This window comes from Lissotriton vulgaris, chromosome 11 (genome assembly GCF_964263255.1).
Source record: "Lissotriton vulgaris chromosome 11, aLisVul1.2, whole genome shotgun sequence".
NCBI classification, from domain to species: Eukaryota; Metazoa; Chordata; class Amphibia; order Caudata; family Salamandridae; genus Lissotriton; species Lissotriton vulgaris.
The window spans coordinates 543,600,116-543,619,028 of NC_141699.1; the positions used below are offsets into that span (position 1 = coordinate 543,600,116).

Here is an 18,913-nt window from a genome sequence, read left to right on the forward strand (position 1 = left end):
TGGATCATGAATGGCAGATGCTGCAGGGCGTCGGACTGCAATAGGGAGAACCCAGGCTTGATGGCTGTGCCTACCAAGAATGCATAATGTCAACACCTTTACATGCTAAAGTTCCCAAAAAGGCTCTATTTCAGAGACACATTCTGCGAGAGACTCCTGTATGCCTACCAGTTTCTACATCGAGTTATAAGATCAGAAATGAAGGGGCCCAAGGCAGCTTAGTGAGTCCAGATTAAGCCAGAAGAGTGTGGTATGCAGAACTCCACTCATGGGCTTGGGCATCTGTCATCTCATCAAGCTGCCTCTTTGGTAGGATCTTCTGTTACAGCAGCAGAACAGAGTCTTGCACCCAGTCCTGTGCATCTGGTACCTCCATAAATGGAGTTTGAGGAGCAGTTGATTAAGTTTCGGGCAATGTCCAAGCCAATTTGATGGACATGCCCTTTGATGGAACCCGCCTTTTTGGAGAAAAGGCCGACTCGGCCCCTGTCAGTTTCAAGGACACTCAAGCTATGGCCAGATCCTTGGGCCTCTCCTCCACCCCCTGTGGCCGGTCTTCCTTTTGGCCCTTTCATAGCAACAGAAGGGGTAACAGAAGGGGTTTCCAGCTGCGTCAACCCTATCCTAGCACCGTCCCGCACACACTGCTAAAGCTGTGCGAGGACGTCGATGCAGTGCAGTCCGAGCTCGGAATGGAGGCCAGAAGATGTCGGCCACACTGCCCTGGGCAGCCGCAACCTCAAAGCACTCCTAGGCTGATTCTGCAGAACCTCACTACTCCAGGTGGTGGGAGAATTTGTCATCATCTCACCCACTGGAGATCCATAATATCAAACAGGTGGGTCTTGCAGATCATCCAGGAGGGCTATTCTCTGCCTTTCCTTTCCTATACACCTCTCATTCTGTCAAATCAGTAACGGCTGACAGAGGATCATTTAAAGTTGCTCCAAGAGGAAGTTACGGCTCTTTTGGCCAAGGGAGCTATAGAAAGGGTCCTGGTTCAGAAGAAGGCAGTGGCTGTTATTCCCGCTACTTTCTGATTCTGAAGAACAAGGGGCTACAGCCCATTTTATCACTTCAGACAGTCAATCTCTTCCTCAAAAAGTAAAGTTCAAAATTCTTACTCTAGCTTAAGTTTTGTCTGCCCAAGACCAGGAAGACTGGATGGTAGCATTGGACCTACAGGATGTGTATTTTTTTATTCCAATCCTGCCAGGCCACAGGCATTATCTGCGGTTCAAGGTAGGCCACGAGCACCTTCAGTTTGCCAAACTTCCTTTCGGCCTTATCAGTGCCCGTCGGGTATTCACTAAGGTGAGGGTGGTGGTCGCAGCTCATCTGCGCAAGTTAGGGGTGTCAGTCTTTCCCAACCTCGACGCCTGGCTGTTGAAGGCGTCCTCGCCCCAGGCAGTTGTCTCCCATCTTCAGACTACAACAAACCTTTTGCATTTGCTAGGGTTCTCTATAAATGTGCCAAACTCACATCTGACTCCTTCTCAGAAGCTCTCTTTCATCTGAGCTGTTCTGGATACAGTGCAGTTTCGGGCTTATCCTTCTGAGCAGTAAGTCCAGGATATTCAAGCTATGATTCCGATATTTCAGCCTCTATCCTGGACTTCGGTGAGACTGACTCTGAGGCTGTTGGTCCTCATGGTCTCTAGCATCCTGTTGGTCAGACACGCCAGGTGGCGTATGCAGACTCTGCAGTGGGATTTGAAATTCCACTGGGCATAGCATAGGGGAAATCTCACTGAGGTGGTTCAGATCTCGGAAGGAACTGCAAAAGATCTGCAGTGATGGTTAACGAACTGCAATTGGGTCAACGGCAGACCTCTCTCCCTTCTCCAACCAGATATCACAGTTGTGACAGATACAACACATCTGGGATGGGGCGTCATCTGGGAGAGATGGAGATCAGGGGACACTGGTCTCCGGTGGAGACTGGGCTCCACATTAATTTATTGAACCTCCGAGCGATTCGGTTGACATTGAAAGTATTTCTTCCCTCTGTCAACGGGAAGTTAGTGCAGGTGTTCACAGACAACACCATCACCATGTGGTATTACAACAAACCGGGTGGGGTGGGGTTGTGGACCCTTTGTCGAGCGGCTCTTCGTCTCTGGACATGGCTGGAACAGCAGGGCATAACTCTCCTGGCAGGTTGTCTGAAGTCCAGGGCGGACAAACTCAGCCGTCGATGCCTAGCAGGTCACGAGTGGTGTCTCCAGTTTGAGGTGGTGCAAGGTCTGTTTCAGCAATGGGGAGAACCTTAGTAAAATTCTTTGCCTCCGAAGAGAACGCGCAGTGTCAACGGTACTGCGCACTGGGGTTCCCAAGGTGGCTATCGCTCCGCGACGCCTTTCCCCGCGAGTGGAGCTCAGGCCTGTTGTATGCCTTTCCGCCCATACCACTCCTTCCAAAGGGTCTGAAGAAGATCAGGAATGACCTGGCCCAAGTCATTCTTGTGGCTCCAGACTGGGCGAGGAGATTCTGGTATCCAGAGCTTCTGAGAATGAGTGTCGATCCTCCGATCAGGCTGCCCCTTCGGGAGGATCTTCTGTCGCAGCATCAGGGGAGGGTTCTCCACCTGAACCTGTCAACTCTGCGCCTCTATGCGTGGAGATTGAACAGCGGCAGTTGATAGCTTTTGGCCTTCCTCCCGAAGCCTGTAACGTTATTCTGGAGGCCAGGTGGCCTTCCACTAAGACAGTATACACCTGCCGTTGGCAAAAGCTTGTGTTATACTGTTCATAAATGTCTATTGGCCCTTTTTCTGCTTCTCTTTCTACTGTCCTTGTATTCATTCTAACCCTTTCCCAGCAGGGTTCTGCTTTGGGAACTCTCAAGGGTTACCATTCTGCTCTGTCTGCTTTTTTGCGGCTCCCAAACCAGACATCTCTCTTCAAGTCTCCAATTGTAAATAGATTTCTAAAAGGGCTGGCTCACTTATTTCCACCTACTCCCTTTGGCATGCCACAGTGGGACCCTAATTTGGTCCTTACCTATCTAATGCGTGCTCCTTTTGAGCCTTTACACAATTGTCCTTTCTGGCTGTTGACCATCAAAACAGCCTTCTTGGTGGCGATTACATCTGCCCGGAGGGTGAGTGAGTTGCTGGCTTTATCTTGCTCGCCTCCTTACCTTATATCCTTTTCATACAATGTGCTGCTTTGCACCAGAGCATCCTTTTTGCCAAAGGTTGTAACCCCATTCCATCCGGGTCATTCCATCACTTTGCCCACACTCTTTGCTCCCCGCATCCCTCTAAGGAAGAGGAGCGTCTCCACCGACTGAAACCAAAAAGAGCATTGTTGTTCTACCTTGACCACACAAAAGAGTTCCAGGTGGATGACCAACTCTTTGTGGGGTATGTGGGAGCAAAGAAGGGCAGTCCAGGAAAGGACCATCTCTCGCTGAGTCGTTCTCTGTATCAAAGTCTGTTATGTCATGGCAAAGAAGCAGCCCCCTGAGGGATTAAGAGCCCATTTCACCAGGGGGAAAGACTACGACTACAGCCTTGGCTCGTGGTGTTCCAGTCCAAGACATCTGTCAGGCAGCAACTTGAGCTTCTTTGCACACGTTTGCAAAACTTTACTGTCTTGATGGTCAAGTACGCAGGGATTGACATTTTGCCTGTTCAGTCCTGCAAGACATCTTAGTTTAGGATGTGAGTCTGCAACCCACCGCCGGGATGGTATGGCTTGTGTATCTTATTCAAAGGTAAGGAATCTGCAACTAGAATTCTCTATCAGATTACCAAGTTACTTACCTTCAGTTACGCATTATCTGGTAGAGACTCTATCTAGCTGCAGATTCCTTACAGCCCCACCCATGCCTCCCCGCTTTCGCACTGATATTATAGGACAGGGCCTTAGTTTTGTACACGACTATGTCAGTTACTTTGTGGCTCTGCGCTTCTGGTGTTGAAAAACTAAAAGCACTGACGTACACACGCCTGGGTGGCGCCTACATAGGCACTGTGACGTCATAACAGACACTAACAACGTCACGCACAAGGGGTATTGCTCAGCAAAAGTTTCTGGATCCAGCCTGACGCCTGGAAAATTCAAAGGTAATGAATCTGCAGCTAGATAGAGTCTCTACCAGATAATGCATTACTGAAGGTAAGTAACTTGTTCATTGCGCATAAAACACTGTGGCTTAATAATCGTAAAGTTCAAGAGGCCCTGATCATACATAATAAAGATGTGCAACCACAAGAAACGCAGGCTTAAAACAAGAAACCTCTTGTTTAGCCTTGGTGTGAGCAGCTTTAGGGTTGAGTCTGTGAGAGCAAGTCCTAGCGCATGTTCTTTTGCTTGGGAGAGACTATTGTCTATAAAAAAGGGCTTGTATAAAATATATGCACTGAAATGATTATTAGACTGAAGCAGATAAAAGTGATTAGCAATATAAGAACGGTGAACAGAATGAATGATTCCACCATTGTGCTAAGACAGTGTATATATGCTGGCATATAAGTACTGGGTATAGTGTACTCCTACTGTCTGCCCCTAACCTAGTTACATAAGGCGGGTGTTCTGCCAAGTATTCCCTACTGGATGATCTAACTCCCCATTACCTGAAGGTAAACGTATGCAGGTTCCTATCTTGGTCACAAGTTGAGTATCCCTCCTCACGGGGGTAAAACTGGAATGATCAGGTCTGAGACTCCGACGCAGTGATGACCTCGCCATTTAAGCAGAGTGCTCCTCTCATTTGAGCACAGAAATGCATCTGTATTTATAATAACATCATTCATGTTTCCATGTTGAGCCTTCAGCCGGGCATTGTCTTTGAGATAGCCGTTGTGTTTATTTGCACCATTTCCATCAATTTAAATTACATTATTCCATAAATTAGAATTTAACAGCCCTTTTCAATAAGCATGATCCATATTTTTTTTCACAACCAATTTTATTGAGCAGAAGAGTATTAAGAATGTGGTATCTTCACACACCAAGATCCCCACAACAGTATCAATGCAATGGTGACATATTTGGTAATCCATGAAGCAAATGTCAATGAAGCTCAGCTTTAAAGATGCCCTAACAGCCCACCCCAACCCCAACTACACCCCCACCCGTACCCAACACCCCCCCCCCACCACACATGTACAGAGGCAACACAAAGACGATATACATAGAAGAAGCAGGTATAATGCAACCAGGGCTTTGCCATTCGGGCCAGCAATGTCACTGCGATCAAATGTCCTCCTCCTGCTCCGCCGGGGGTTCCAAGGACAGGCCGCGGTAGTCGGCCCACCGCTTCCAGATCTTGAAATGTTTGCGCGGGCAGCCCCGCGCCTCAAAGACCGGTTTTTCAAGGCCCATAAAGTAGTCCAGCCCAGCCTTCCATGCAGACAGGGGGGGGGCCCTTACAGATTTCCAGGCCCGAGCCAGGTCACGCTTGGCCACGACCAGGCCCAGGAGCAACAGATGGCGCTTATACATGTTACCCCCAACCCCTTCCATAATATGCAGCAGGCCTAGCCGGTGGGTTTGAGGAAGATCCCAGCCCAGGACCTCAGCCAGGCAACTCCATACGCCCCTCCAGAATCCAGCCAGGCGACCACACGACCATACCGTATGTAGCAGGGAGCCAGGCACTTCCCCACAGCGCAGGCACTCCGATGACGCAATCAAACCAGCCTTCCACAGACGTTCACGTGTATAATAGGCACGATGCAGGTATTTGAACTGTATCAGGCGAAGCCGAACCACAACAGCGGTGCCGCGCGGGGACTCCAGCGCCTCCCTCCAATCGTCCTCATCCAGGGCGCCCACGTCCACCTCCCACGCCTCCCGAAGGGAGCTGAGAGTGGAGGAGCAGTGAATAACAAGGGACTGATAGATCCTAGAGACCTTCTTGTCTCCCAAGTCTCCCATAAACACTTTCGCCTCAATTGGGCTGAACTCCGGCAGGGAGTCGAGGCCGGCGATGCTCGGGGCAAGGGCATGCCTCAGCTGGAGGTAACGGAAGAACTGGGACTGAGGCATCTGGAACTCCGCACGGAGTTCCTCAAAGGACTTGAGGGTGGCGCCCGATACGACCTGGCCCAGTTGTGTAATTCCAATAGCCTCCCAACCCTCAAACCCGGCCAGGGCCGCCAGTTCCGGGTGCATGCCATTGTGCCACAGCGGCGTTTCAGCTGTTAATGTGCCCCACCAACCCATGCGGCGCAGAGACTGCCGCCACACTGCAAATACCACTTCAGTTACCGACGGCAACCCACGGCGTATACGGGCCGAATAAAGAATGGTGTGGAGCGTACGATCCCCCATAAGATGTCTCTCTAGGGCATAGGCCGGATCACTCCTATCCCCGTACCACCAGTCATTGAGGACAAGCAGGTGTGACGCCTGATAGTAGGAGAGGAGGTCGGATGTGGCCAAGCCACCACAGTATGTGGACAGAAAGCACGTCCTCAGGGCCACCCTGGCTGCACCGCCATCCCACAGGAAGCGGCTCAGCACAGAGTTCACCTGGCGGAACCACTCCATGCCAATAGGGTGCGGGAAGTTTTGGAGTTGGTACAACAGCCTCGGCAGCGCCACCATCTTAAAGATGGCCGACCTCCCAAAGATTGTGAGGGGCATCCTGGACCATGTTTTGACATCAGTCTGGACCCGTTCCCACACCGGTAAGACACTGCGTGTCCAGGCCACGGATCGCGAGGTCGAGAGGAAGACACCCAGATACTTCAGGCCGTCCGTCGCCACGCGCAAGTCGGCAGCCCAAGGGTCGGCAACCACTCCGCCATGTAGAATCCACAGGGTCGATTTAGACAGATTAAGGTGGAAGCCCCGAGACCTCGCCAAACCCCCGCATGATCTCCAAAACACGGGGACCCGAGCGCCGCAGATTAGTGAGGAACAGGAGGACGTCGTCCGCATAGAGTGCAATCCTATCTGTTAGGGTATCGTTCCAGACAAAGCCACGTAGATGGGCATCCATTCGTATCCGCGACGCCAGGGGCTCCATGGCCAGGGCAAACAGGTAGGGGGACAGCGGGCAACCCTGTCGAGTACCACGTCCGATTTGGAAGCGCCCAGAGACCGCACCGGCTACACGGACCGACGCCGTAACATTGGTGTATAGGAGACGAATATAGGACAAGAAGACAGGCCCTAGATTGAGGCGGGCCAGCAAGGTGAACAAATACGCCCAACTCACCGAGTCAAAGGCTCGGTCCATGTCCGCAAGAAGGAGTGCGGCCTGTTCATCCCCAGCACCCATGGCGTCGATCGCTGCCTGTGCCCGCCGGATATTATGCCGGGTGGCCCTGCGCGGCATGAACCCGGCCTGGTCAGGGTGGACCAGGTCGGCGATGTGGGGTAGAAGGCGGTTCGCCAGGGCTTTCGCCAAAATCTTGGCCTCGATGTTGAGAACGGAGATCGGCCTGTAAGAGTCGTGCCGGTCCGGCGCCCTGCCCGGCTTCAAAAAGACCACAATCTCGGCATGACGCCAGTCAGGTGGCAGCTCGCCTCTAGTCCGCGCTGCCTCCAGAGCGTTGCGAAAGTGGGGTCCCAGCTGGACGTGGAACTTTTTATAAAATTCGGCAGGATAACCGCTCGGGCCGGGCGCCTTCCCAGTATTCAACTGGCCAAGGGCCTCCCCAAGTTCCTCGGATGTAAGCGGGGCCTCCAAGGCCGTTCTAGTCTCATCCGGGACTGCCTGTGGGAGTAGGTCGTCCAAGTATGAGGCAATCTCGCCCTCCACCAAGGGGTCACGAGGAGCATATTGTGCCTCGTAGTAGCGGGCAAAGCTAGCCGCCAACAGACCCGGGTCGGTCATGACCGAACCGTCCTCCGCCGTAAGGCCGGGCAGTTCTAGGGGCTGGAAAGTCGCCTGGCAAAGCCTATGCAACATAGTGCAGGACTTATCGCCCCACTGGTACACCCTGCTGCGCGTGGCGAGCCACGCCTGTCGGGCCTCCTCGTATAGGACCGAGGCATACGTCTGCTGGGCCTGCAGGAGCCGTCGCACGACGCCCTCGTCACCCCCGAGTCGACCACGTTGCTCCAGCTCCTCCACGCAAGCCGCGGCAGTCACAATGGCTTCCCGACGCTCCCGCCGAGCGGCCGCACACCAAGTTATATCAATGCCCCGTATCGTGGGCTTCAGCGCCTCCCACACAACAATGGCATCAACACCCCCCACTAAATTCTCGCGCCAGAAGTGATCGATCGCTTCGCGTATATGCGTCACGTATTCCGGCCGCTGCAGCTGCCAGGCGGACATACGCCAGCGAAAGGGTTGCCGTTTAGAGGGGAGGGTCACGGTGGCCAGGACAGGGGAATGATCCGAGAGGCCCCTGGGGAGTATCGCGGCATCTCTGATACGGCTCAGGCAGGCACCCGGTACAAACAGATAGTCGAGCCTCAAGAAGGACCCATGCACCGCCGATACATACGTGAAGGCCCGCACTGCGGGATGAAAATGCCGCCACACATCAATCCAGCCCAGACTACGCACAGTCGCACACAATCGGGTGGGAGCAGCCGCGGGGGGGGTCAGACACTACAAGCACTCGCCTCAGGCGGTCCAGGCCCACATCCATGACCTCATTCCAATCACCCCCCACCATGGTCAGGACCTCGGGATTTCATCCCACAGCGCAAATAGCCGCTCAGACAATGCCCATTGCAGGGGGGGAGGGGCGTAAACACTTCCAAAGACCACCGGCTCGGAACCCAGTAGGCCTTTAATAAAGACAAACCTACCCTGAGGATCAATCCATTGCTTCTCATGAACATAGGCCACCCTACGATGTACCAATATGGCCACCCCCCGTGATCCCCTCGTAAAGCCAGCATGATAAACCTGTTGATAACCGAACCTCTGAAGGCTAAGGGCCTTGGAGCCCAGCATATGAGTCTCCTGGAGCAGGAGTACATCCACCATCTCCCTCTTCCCCCACCGCAGCACAGCCCCACGCTTGATCTTATCTAGGATACCCCGCACATTCCATGTCACCACCCGCAGGGTCTTCGAAGGAGACATAAGCGCAGTATCAGCCATTGTCAATACACAGTCCAAAATCCGGCCCCCCTCCCACCCTGGTGCAACCCGCAAACCGACAAGAATCAAAGCCTCAGACATGTGTGGACCCACCCCCCCAGCCCGCAAACTCAGTGCCCCCTTCCCAACCCAGAACCCCCCCAACAAGCACAACACCAGAACTCCCCCCCACGCCCCACACCCACCACCCCAATACCTCAGAAAACATTGAAGTATCTGTCGCGGCATGGAGGGACCCGGGTCCAAAACAGAGGACCCAGGGCCCGCCATACCAATGGATCCCAACAACCCCACAATGACACACACACCACCCCCCCAACAACACTCACATCCGTGAGGGTCTGAGGCCCACAAACGGTACCCCCCGAGCCCCACTGCGTCCCCATGGCTATAACTGGAGTCTTCACATGGGAACCGACTGGCACATCAAGGACAGAATGAAACAGTCTCACCAGCCAAAGCAGAGCAGTTCAGTATTCAGCATACAAAGTGCGTGCAGACCCAGCAATGTTCAGCTGCCCGCGTCGGAGTGCTCCGAGTCCCTGGCACCACCCGATTGCGATGCACTGGCGGAAGCCGATCTCTTCTTGGAGCGAGACCTCCGATGGCGGCCCTTCCTGTTCGGGCGATCCGTCCGCTCCGGCGACGATCCCTGGGACCTGCCCGGGTCCAGCCCCGGCTGGGCATGGGGCCTGAGTCGCACCGCCTCATCGGTCCAGCGGAACACCTCCTCCGGCGAATCGAAGAAATGAGTCCGAGATTGATATATTACTCGCAGGCGAGCTGGATACAGGAGCGAGTATTGGAGCTTGAGGCCCCTAAGCTTAGCCTTGGCGTCCATGAAGGATTGCCTCTGTTGCTGCACCATCTTCGTGTAGTCCGGGAAAATCATGATTGTATGATTTTCGAAGGCGAGTGAGCCCTTGTTCCTCGCCTCCCGCAGGATAACATCCCGGTCATGATAGTTCAGCAGGCGAGCGATAATAGGCCGTGGGCGCTCGCCCTCCGGCGGCCGCTGGGTCAGAGCCCTGTGGGCCCTCTCAATCACGAAGCACGTAGACAGTGCCCCTTCGGGGAGCCAGCTTTCCAGCCACCCGGTTAGGAACCGCTCCATATTGTCCTTCTCGCACCGCTCTGGAAAGCCAATGAAGCGGAGGTTGTTGCGCCGCGCGCGCCCTTCTGCATCTTCCACGCGGGCCGCCAGTGTCTTTTGGATGCTCTCCACCTCCGCCAGTCGCTTCTTTAGGCCACTAATGTCCGCCTCGGTCTCCGTGATACGGGTCTCAGCCCCAGCGATCCGCTCCACCGCGTTGCGGAGGTCCTGGCGCAGGAGCGTGACATCCGCCCCAACCGCTCCAATCTTGGCATCGAGCATGTCTCGGGATTGGGTGATGGCCGCCAGTATAGCTGCATTGTCCGGCCCAGGGCCACCGCTGCCACCGGCCGCCCCGGCGCCACCACTCGGCCCGGTGAATTTATCGATGGGGCCATGTTTAGGCGGGCCACCTCCTCTGTCCCTGGTCATGGCACACGCTGGGCAGGGCGGACACCACCCCCGAACCTTCGGGCACTGTCACAAGTCCTGAGCAGGACAGCCCAGATGAGGCCCCAGAGAGGAATGCGGGCCGGCCACCGTGATCGGGCGTTGCGAAAATCGAGGTCCCGGCGTCACCCAGGCGGGACAGGCCGCACCCGCACTCGTCCCCACGAGCGGCCGTCCAAAGTACAAAAGGAAGAAGCTGTGGGTCCGTGGTCTGTGGGCAGCCGCATCCAGGAGGGGCAGATCGGATGCCACTACCGTCTGCTAGTCCGTCACCGGCCGCCTCGGGGCTCAAGGAACTCCGTCTCCAGACTGTCGCGGGGCCACGCCTCACCGCCTCCGCTCGTTGGTCACACAGGGGGAGAGCCGATGGGTAGGAGCTGTTGGCACCGTCCCGATCTTCCAGACGATCGCGGCCAATGAGATGAGCCAAGGGCGGCGTAGCGGATGCCACCCGCACCCGCCAGATCGCAACTGCCACCAGGCGTCGCGAAACTCGAGGACCCCGGTCTCCGGCCGGCCACCAGGCCGCACTTCGCCGCCGCCTCCCTCCGATCGCAGGAAGGGAAGAAAGGCAGGATCGATACACCAAAGTAGACAGGAGACTTCACCAGATCGAAAGCAATCACTGGGTACCAACAGTGGGCTCGGGGGTCAGGATAAATGATCGAATTAAGTCCGGGCCGGCGGGAGCTCTACAAGGCTGCGACCGCCATCTTCGCCCGCCAAGCCACGCCCCAGCATGATCCATATTTACTGACACATTACCCATTATCCACCTTACTTAATACCTACCACTACCCATTCCATTCTCTATATTAAGCACCGCCAACCCCCCATAAAAAAGTGCAGTGGTCGCTATATCATAATACTTTTTTAAGACAGTTGTTCATGTTACTACTTCCCTTCCTATTGACATTTTAATTGAAAGCTCATACCATCCTTCACGCATTATTAAATTACAAACGAACAATGAATGTTTCATAGCAATTTAGATTAAAACTTTAAACATACTGTACAACCACAGTGCTGTACAACACTAAATAAATTAAACCAATAGCTTTCTCAAGTGTTTGGTTTTCTTGTTTTTTTAGTGCATTGCTGTACAGCGTCAATAGTTTTGGGTTAGTGCATGCTTTACGATACTTGGGTTAAAAGTCTAATAAAGGCCAGCAGCTCTGAGTACAGAATGCCAGCCTCCTCAAAAATCATAAAACACAAATTCTAGTCTAATCTTTTTTTTTTTCATTGAATCAGTAAAAGATTTGAGCATCCAGGAGTTGACACGGCAGAGCTTGTTTCAATGCATCTTTCTAGAGAGAGCAGCTGTTTCTGGCACAGGTTTTCATCAACATTAACACGTTCGATACTGATGACGGAACCGCTCCGTCATCAGCTACGGTTGGGCTGTGCTGATGACGGAGCGGTTCCGTCATGGCCCGGCCGCCACGCCTGCGCGGCGCTGATTTCGCGCCTGCGCGGCGTGTTCTATTGAGCGGGGCGGGCCATGACGGAACCGCTCCGTCACGAGCACAGCTCAACCGCGGCTGGTGACGGAGCGGTTCTGTCACCAGCATGCGGCTGCCGTGCGGCCGCCCCGCCCTGTTAGCGCTGCGGTGGAATAGCCGCCGCAGCAAAAGGGTTAACTAAACATGCCCTTCCTCTGCAAGAAGGAGTGTACTACGCCGTTTTCTGTTTTTCTTGTTTGAACTTCCTAGTCTAGGATCTGAGTAGAAATGTTCCACCAGAATATTCTGAAATGAGCTGTACACTTCATATCCACAGCTGGATGTCTTCCAGCCATTTGTATTGCTTATCTGATAGAGACTTCTAGCCGTAAATTTGTGGTTCCACACTGGCAGGTCCGCCCTTGGTGCCAGTCAGGCTTCTTCTATCCATGGATGGATCCGGACTGGTAGTTCCACTTCAACCTTCCCCGACGCCAGTCCCGATGTAGACACTTCCGGCACCCTCTGGCCCCGCCATCCCCATTCTAACCCCTGACTCCGATACTGAGCCTGAGCCAGAGGCATGTCACATGACATCAACTCCAGTGCCGACTGGAGCCTTGCCCTCCAAACCAGAGCTTGAGCCCTATTCTTATGGGCTAGGACTTGGGGAGGAATGGGCCACTGGATCCTGAGAAATACCAATTCCCAGACCCCAACATGGACTGGTGTGAGGAAGTGGCGGACGGCAGTGAATTGGACACTTCTCCAGATATTGGCAGGCTCTCTCCCCCTACCGTGGCTATGGAGGAGGGAGCTTCTTTCGCTATGGTGCTGAAAAGGGCGGCCGAGGTCCTGGACCTTAGCCAGCCCTTAGTGGCAGTCAAGACTAGCATCTTGACAGAGGTGCTTCAGCCGGGAGTGACCCCCTCGGAACCATTTCTCCCTTTTAATGACGCCCATACGAACATCCCATTGGGGACCTGGTCCAAGCCAGGCACAGAGGCTCCTATGAACAGGACAACTGCTTGCCACCATCGACCCACCCCAGGGGGGGGGCCTATTTCCTTATGCAACACCCTACCCTGAGAACTTGCTGGTCCAAGCCTCCACTCCCCGCGTAAACCCTGGCACATTCCACCTACTGGCACGCAGGGGTACTGCTCACTAAAAATTTCCAGATTCCGTCTGAAGCGTGGGGATAATTCTAAGTAAACAAATCTGTGGTAAGGTAGAGTCTCTATCAGATAAGGCATTACCGAACGTAAGTAGCTTGTTCATCTGCACATGTCAGATGGGTCGTTCAAGGACTCTCGCTGAGCCACATTATCCGCAATCACAGAGGGAGCAATAGTCGCGACTACGCAGTAATCCTGCTGGAGCGTTGTACCTTTGCAGTACAGGTAAACAGCTCTCTCAACATGATGGGTAATAACATAATTTCATGCATTAATATAAACAAGAACAAGCAAGTCAATAGGTCTCGACTATGTGAGATCTATTGGCTTTATTCAATGTTTTTACTCATATTGTACAGCAGCGCTGGCTGCTGTATAGAATGTCTCAAAGTTAAAATAAAAGTGCTATGATGTGTCAGTACTGGCTGTGTCATTGCTCCTTTTTTAGATTACTCTCAGCCTAGTTGTGCTGTAGCCGCTCTGCTGTGCAACATGGTTAAAAAACTATTACCAAGCCAATAGATCTCGCATAGGCAAGACCTATTGGCTTTAATTGTTTGTTCTATGGCTCGGTTTCTTTTGTTCACCCATTTTATGAGTATACATAAAACGCTTTGGCTACATAAAAGCACAATTGCAGTGGCACTGATCTTGAATAATAAAGATGGAGATCCACAAGAAACACAGAAATAAAACAAGAAACGTCTTCTTTGGCCTTGGTGTTTTTGTTTTGGTTTATGTCTTTGTTTCTTTTTGTCATCCATACTAATTGTGTATGATACCGGCACTCTAGTCCTGCTTCTGTTTCCTTCTTCTCAAACTAATAGCTCTGGATTTCAAATGTTAACACATGCAAAGAGCTCATTCTTTCCACATATTAGGACATTAAGCCTTACCTATTGGCCTTGCCCATTGGATTTGCCAAAGCTTATTTAGTTGGGCAAGCTTGCACCCAAGGATTGCCTAGTGTGTCCAATGCCCCTGCTGAGCAAAGGTGCTGCCTAGGTACCTCAGTGTCCTTGATTCCACAGCTATGTTTTCCTAACATACATATCTGACTGTCTGTGAATACCAGACGGTTCAGGCTGGCATTGAATGTGGATGTTTAAGAATGTCAGAAACAGTTTACTTACATCCTTCCCAACCAAAAATTAAAGTAGAAATTACCTCCCCCATATTCTCCTTATTCCATATTCACAAAGTAAATTGGTAGCCAGCCCATCACAGTTTAAAGGCTGGCAGCGGAGTGGTATGCTTTGAAAAGAGGGGCGTTGGCGCAACTACTGGTGTTGTATCCTCTTGCATTGAGGTATGCGTGGGACTCTGCGAGATCCACTTGTCACCAGAGTTGTGTGTTGAAGTCTGTGGTTCACAACAGCAGTCAGAGCACAGATATGTCATCAGTCCACAGTGGCAGTGCAGATAGCCCACCGGTGTGCCAATCTACATTTATTTGCCTGCTTGCCAAACAGCGTCGCTTGTGCACAAGGGTCTGCTTGTGGTGGGCGCCAGCTTAAAAGGACTGTGTATGTTTACATTCTTATAAACATGATACAAATCAGTGCAGCAGTTTTTCTGTTCGCCCTTGACAAATAGAGCTTTTAGTTCTCAGGGTGTTTAAGAAAGGAAAATCATTACACTTTAACACGCTCTGGGGCAAGGAAGACATTACCAATGTCCAGACACCAGTGCGATTACACCTGTCTCATCCAGAGGCTGGCTGCACACTCATAAAAAATCATGATTTCATCCACTTACAGTGACAAGAGGTAAATCTCCACCAGCCTCTCTTTTACACCAAATTTGAATTTACACCTCCTCTGGTCATTTACGTCACAGATCACTCACTTACTCAGACCCAATTAGAAGGTGAATAGCGGAAAGACGTATGCATACTAAACGTTAAGGAAATACATTGTAAAGGGATTTCAATCATTTGCTTTGGGATGGCAATGTTTGAAACCCCTCTGAGTGGCAATGGCTGGTGAGGTTCAAAGAACAATATCTCAGGGTGGAGTAGTGTTCACAGTCATCACAGTGGCACTGTAGCTCCTGTTGACTATCGCAGGTGAGGTACATGAAGCAACACCTCTGTATGGTATGGCTGGTGAGACACACTGAGTAAACCCTCAGGATGGTATGGCTGATGATGGGGTATTAATCAACACCTCCTTATGTGCAAAGATTAGCAACCCAGGGGCTATGGCTGTGAAGCACAATGAGTTGCATTTATGGCAAGATGGTGAGACACAGGAAGAGGCGTTTTAGGTCAAACACCCTTGTGACACTGTTGTGAGACTATGAACATAGGACTGGTGAGGAAACACTCCAATCCATTGTGTTTTTTGCTCGTTGTACAGTTACAAACAACAAACAACAAACAAATATGTGCAAATCAACCTTGGTCTCACTCCACAAGGGGCATTATAGCCTGAACTGCTTTCCAGATCCCATGTACTCTGTAACATAAAGAATTCCAGATATGTTCCAGCCTTGTACCATTCCCATGTACCTGGGTTACTCACTGAGTGAAATGTACGGGTGTGGAAGAAAAGCATGAATCAACCCCAGCCACTAGTAATTACTCGGATATGCTGAGTCATGTGTCCTGCTCTCCCCTTGCCATAAAGACTCAAGTCGCTCCTCAATGCCCAATGAGGCAGTAACCAGTTTATGGTTGCCTGTGTCCCTATTTCGAAGTGGTCTTAGCCTAGCAGTTTGGGCTGCACCGTACCTTTTTGTGTGTGCCCAAGACATTTGCATTTATCTGGTCCCTTTGTGTAATGGCACAGCCAGAAAAAATTGAATTGTATTGTATTGTATTGTAATTGCATTTATGTAGCACTTACTATCCCAGACGAGGCGTTTAAGCGCTTTTTCTGTGAGTAGCACGCTACTACGGAACACAAAAAGATTTAGTGGTGAATTAGTATAGGGAAATATGAAATTACCTTGAGCGGTGGACATGTTAGTCTGTTATTTGGATTGAAAAGGAAAGTAGAAGGATAGGAGAGGGAAGGGTTTGAATTTATATTGCGCTTACTACCCCTGATGAGGTGTTGGAGCGCTTTCCGGAATGCTACCTCTGTAAACTGTTGTGCGCGTCATTAATTCACACATTTTAACATTTGTTGTTCAACTCAGTGCGGTACCCAGAGCAGTACTTCTTCGTGGTTATGGCTGGATAGTCGCAGGTACCAACAACAAAGGATAGCTCAGGCTAATACAAACCAAAGAGCAGTATTTGAAGTGTCAATAGTTGATGAGATGCAAGGAGCAGCACTGTGTGAGTTGGCATGAGTGTTGAGAAATGAAGCGTAGCTCCTCATTGTGGCTATAACTGGTGGGGCGCAGGACATAGCACCTCATGAGGTAGATTGGAAGTTGAGGTAGAAAGAGCAGCACATTGGGGTGATCTCAGCTGGTGCCTGAGATTGTACAGCTTGCTCTTGTACGTGTGTGAGCGTGAAACAGCTTCTGGAGTGTGCCCTCCTCTGTCCCTGCAGGTTATCCCTCGATGCAGGAGGAGCTGCTCTCTCCCGCGTCCATGCACTACACACTGCCATCGCCCCTGCGTGTGGACCAGTACTGGAATGAAGTGGCTATCTTGGACGCCATTCCAATGGCGGCTGGTGAGCAGGACGGCTTGTTGGACATGTCAGACATGCAGGTGTGGGCTTCGGGCCTCACTCCGTCCCTGGTCACAGCTGAGGACTCCTCGCTGGAGTGCAGCAAGGCCGACGACTCAGATGCCACCACGGATGGCCGGGGCCTGGACAAGCGGTATGAGGACTCCCCGGGGCCAGAGGATGACACAGTGGACTCCGATGCCCTCAATGGCATGGGGGACTCACTGGACCATGAGGAGGTTCAGAGGTCAGAGGAGATCATGGCAGCAAGTGACAGCCCAAGCCAGGCTGTAGTAGGAGGAGAAGAACAAGACAAGGACATTCAACTCTCGTCTCTTGCAGCCCAGCAGCGAGTGCAGGCACGGATCACCGACTCCCCAGTCCTCCTGCGAGTGATGGACAAAAGCAAGGAAAGGTGAGTGTCACAAGGGGCATGTGAGGCAGGGGTTGGAGGGTTGGGTAATTGAAGGCCCAGTGCTACTACCAGAGGTGGAGGACAAGAACAGGTGGGTGAATGAAGAGTCCACGTGTACTGAGGGTTGAGGGGCAACAGCATGTGGGTGCCAGTGAAAGAAGTGGAGGATAGAACGGTGAAGAGGCGCTAGAGGCAGCAGACAAATGTTAGTTCAGGTGGCTGTCACCAAAACCACTGTGGGCCTGATTCACAAAGGGCCTTCACACCCGGGGCAGAGGCCCCACAGGAGTGGGGTAGTCTCTGCACTCAGGACGGAATCTCCGCTGTGAGAATTCTCATTGCAAAGCATCTGCCCCAAGTGAGGAGACTCCCCCACGACTGTGGGGCCGCCTCCATGAGTGCAGAGACTCTTTGTGAATCAGGCCCTGTGTGTGGGAGAAAGAATTTGTGGGTACTGGGAGGGGTGGTCATGGACAAGAGGGGAGGCACCGGAAAAAGATAGCAATACAGGTATTGTGGAGGAGACGTTCAATGCAGGGATAGATGGTAAACAGAGAGCAGGGAGGGTTCACAAGCACTTGGGGCAATGGGCAGAAACTGGGACAGGTAGGTTCAGGTTCTACTGACAGCATTGAGGGGCTATGGCGGGCTTGCTGAAACTGGGGTGATGGACAAGAGTAGAGACTGAAGGATTCTGCTGAGAGAGATGAAAAAGGAAGGACAGGTACTGGGAGAGATAGGTAAGTTAAAAAATAGGTGTAGACCGCCACAAACACTTTCGAGAGAAGACACAAAGAGCCAACAGGAGTCAAGGATATGCTTTAAGGTAGGTGGATATTACTGGGAGCTCTGGTGGATTGTGACAATGTAGAGATGACACAAAACTATTTAGGATCATGGGAGAATGCCAGCAACACAACGGTGGGTCCTGAGAACACTGGAAATAATCATATTGACTTCAGTCAGAGTGTTGAGTGAAGGCATTGGAGAGGACGAAGAGATAGTTCCCAGTTGGACAGTTAGTAGGGGAGACCATGGGGCAGCAAAACCCCACATGAAAGATAGACAAGAACAATGAAAGGAAGATGCAACCACAAACTCAGGGAAATTGGCAAGGAGGATTCAGAGTGGAACTAGGTGATGGATTAAGAATCAAGAGCAGTCGGATAAAACCAGGTAGGGGGCAATAGCATCTGGGATGGTGCCCAGGGATGTCATGGGAATGGGAGCAAAGACTGATTGACAAGAATTGAGCACGATGGGGCTTATTGCAAAAACTGCAGGAGGGGTCTCACAGATACTCTAGGAGGGCTAACACACAAGAGCTGGTTCTAACACAGACTCCTTCCCACTGATTCCTCATTATGGGCCCTCCCTAGGCCCCTTGTTGAATACCGAAGATTTGTGGCTAATCACAATCACTAGCGCCAGGTGCCACCACAGCAGTCCCAGCAGTGGATCTGTGTGACATCATCACAGCATGGAATAAAGCGAGACTCCAGAGTCATCAGCTGGCATTGGTGATGTCTGTTCGTTTTTTAACACACTTCAGATTTACTCGACCAAATCCTTCATACTTCTAAGTTTTTCTCAAAATGTCACCTGGATCCAGAGCTGACATGTCTTTTTCTCTACAGTTTACAATTTTCCTAACTTTTTCTCAGAACATGGCTCCACCA

At 51.8% G+C, this 18,913-nt stretch overlaps 1 protein-coding gene across 10 annotated transcripts in view; it reads left to right on the forward strand.

Annotated features, from left to right (window-relative positions):
* ANK1 (ankyrin 1) overlaps nucleotides 1-18,913 on the forward strand; it is a 1,037,654-nt gene that overhangs the window by 906,982 nt on the left and 111,759 nt on the right. For all 10 annotated transcript variants that reach the window (XM_086943592.1, XM_086943597.1, XM_086943588.1 and 7 more), the window contains one exon: nucleotides 16,697-17,234. In XM_086943592.1, the coding sequence (XP_086799718.1) occupies nucleotides 16,697-17,234 (538 nt within the window). The remainder of the gene's footprint in view (nucleotides 1-16,696; nucleotides 17,235-18,913) is intronic.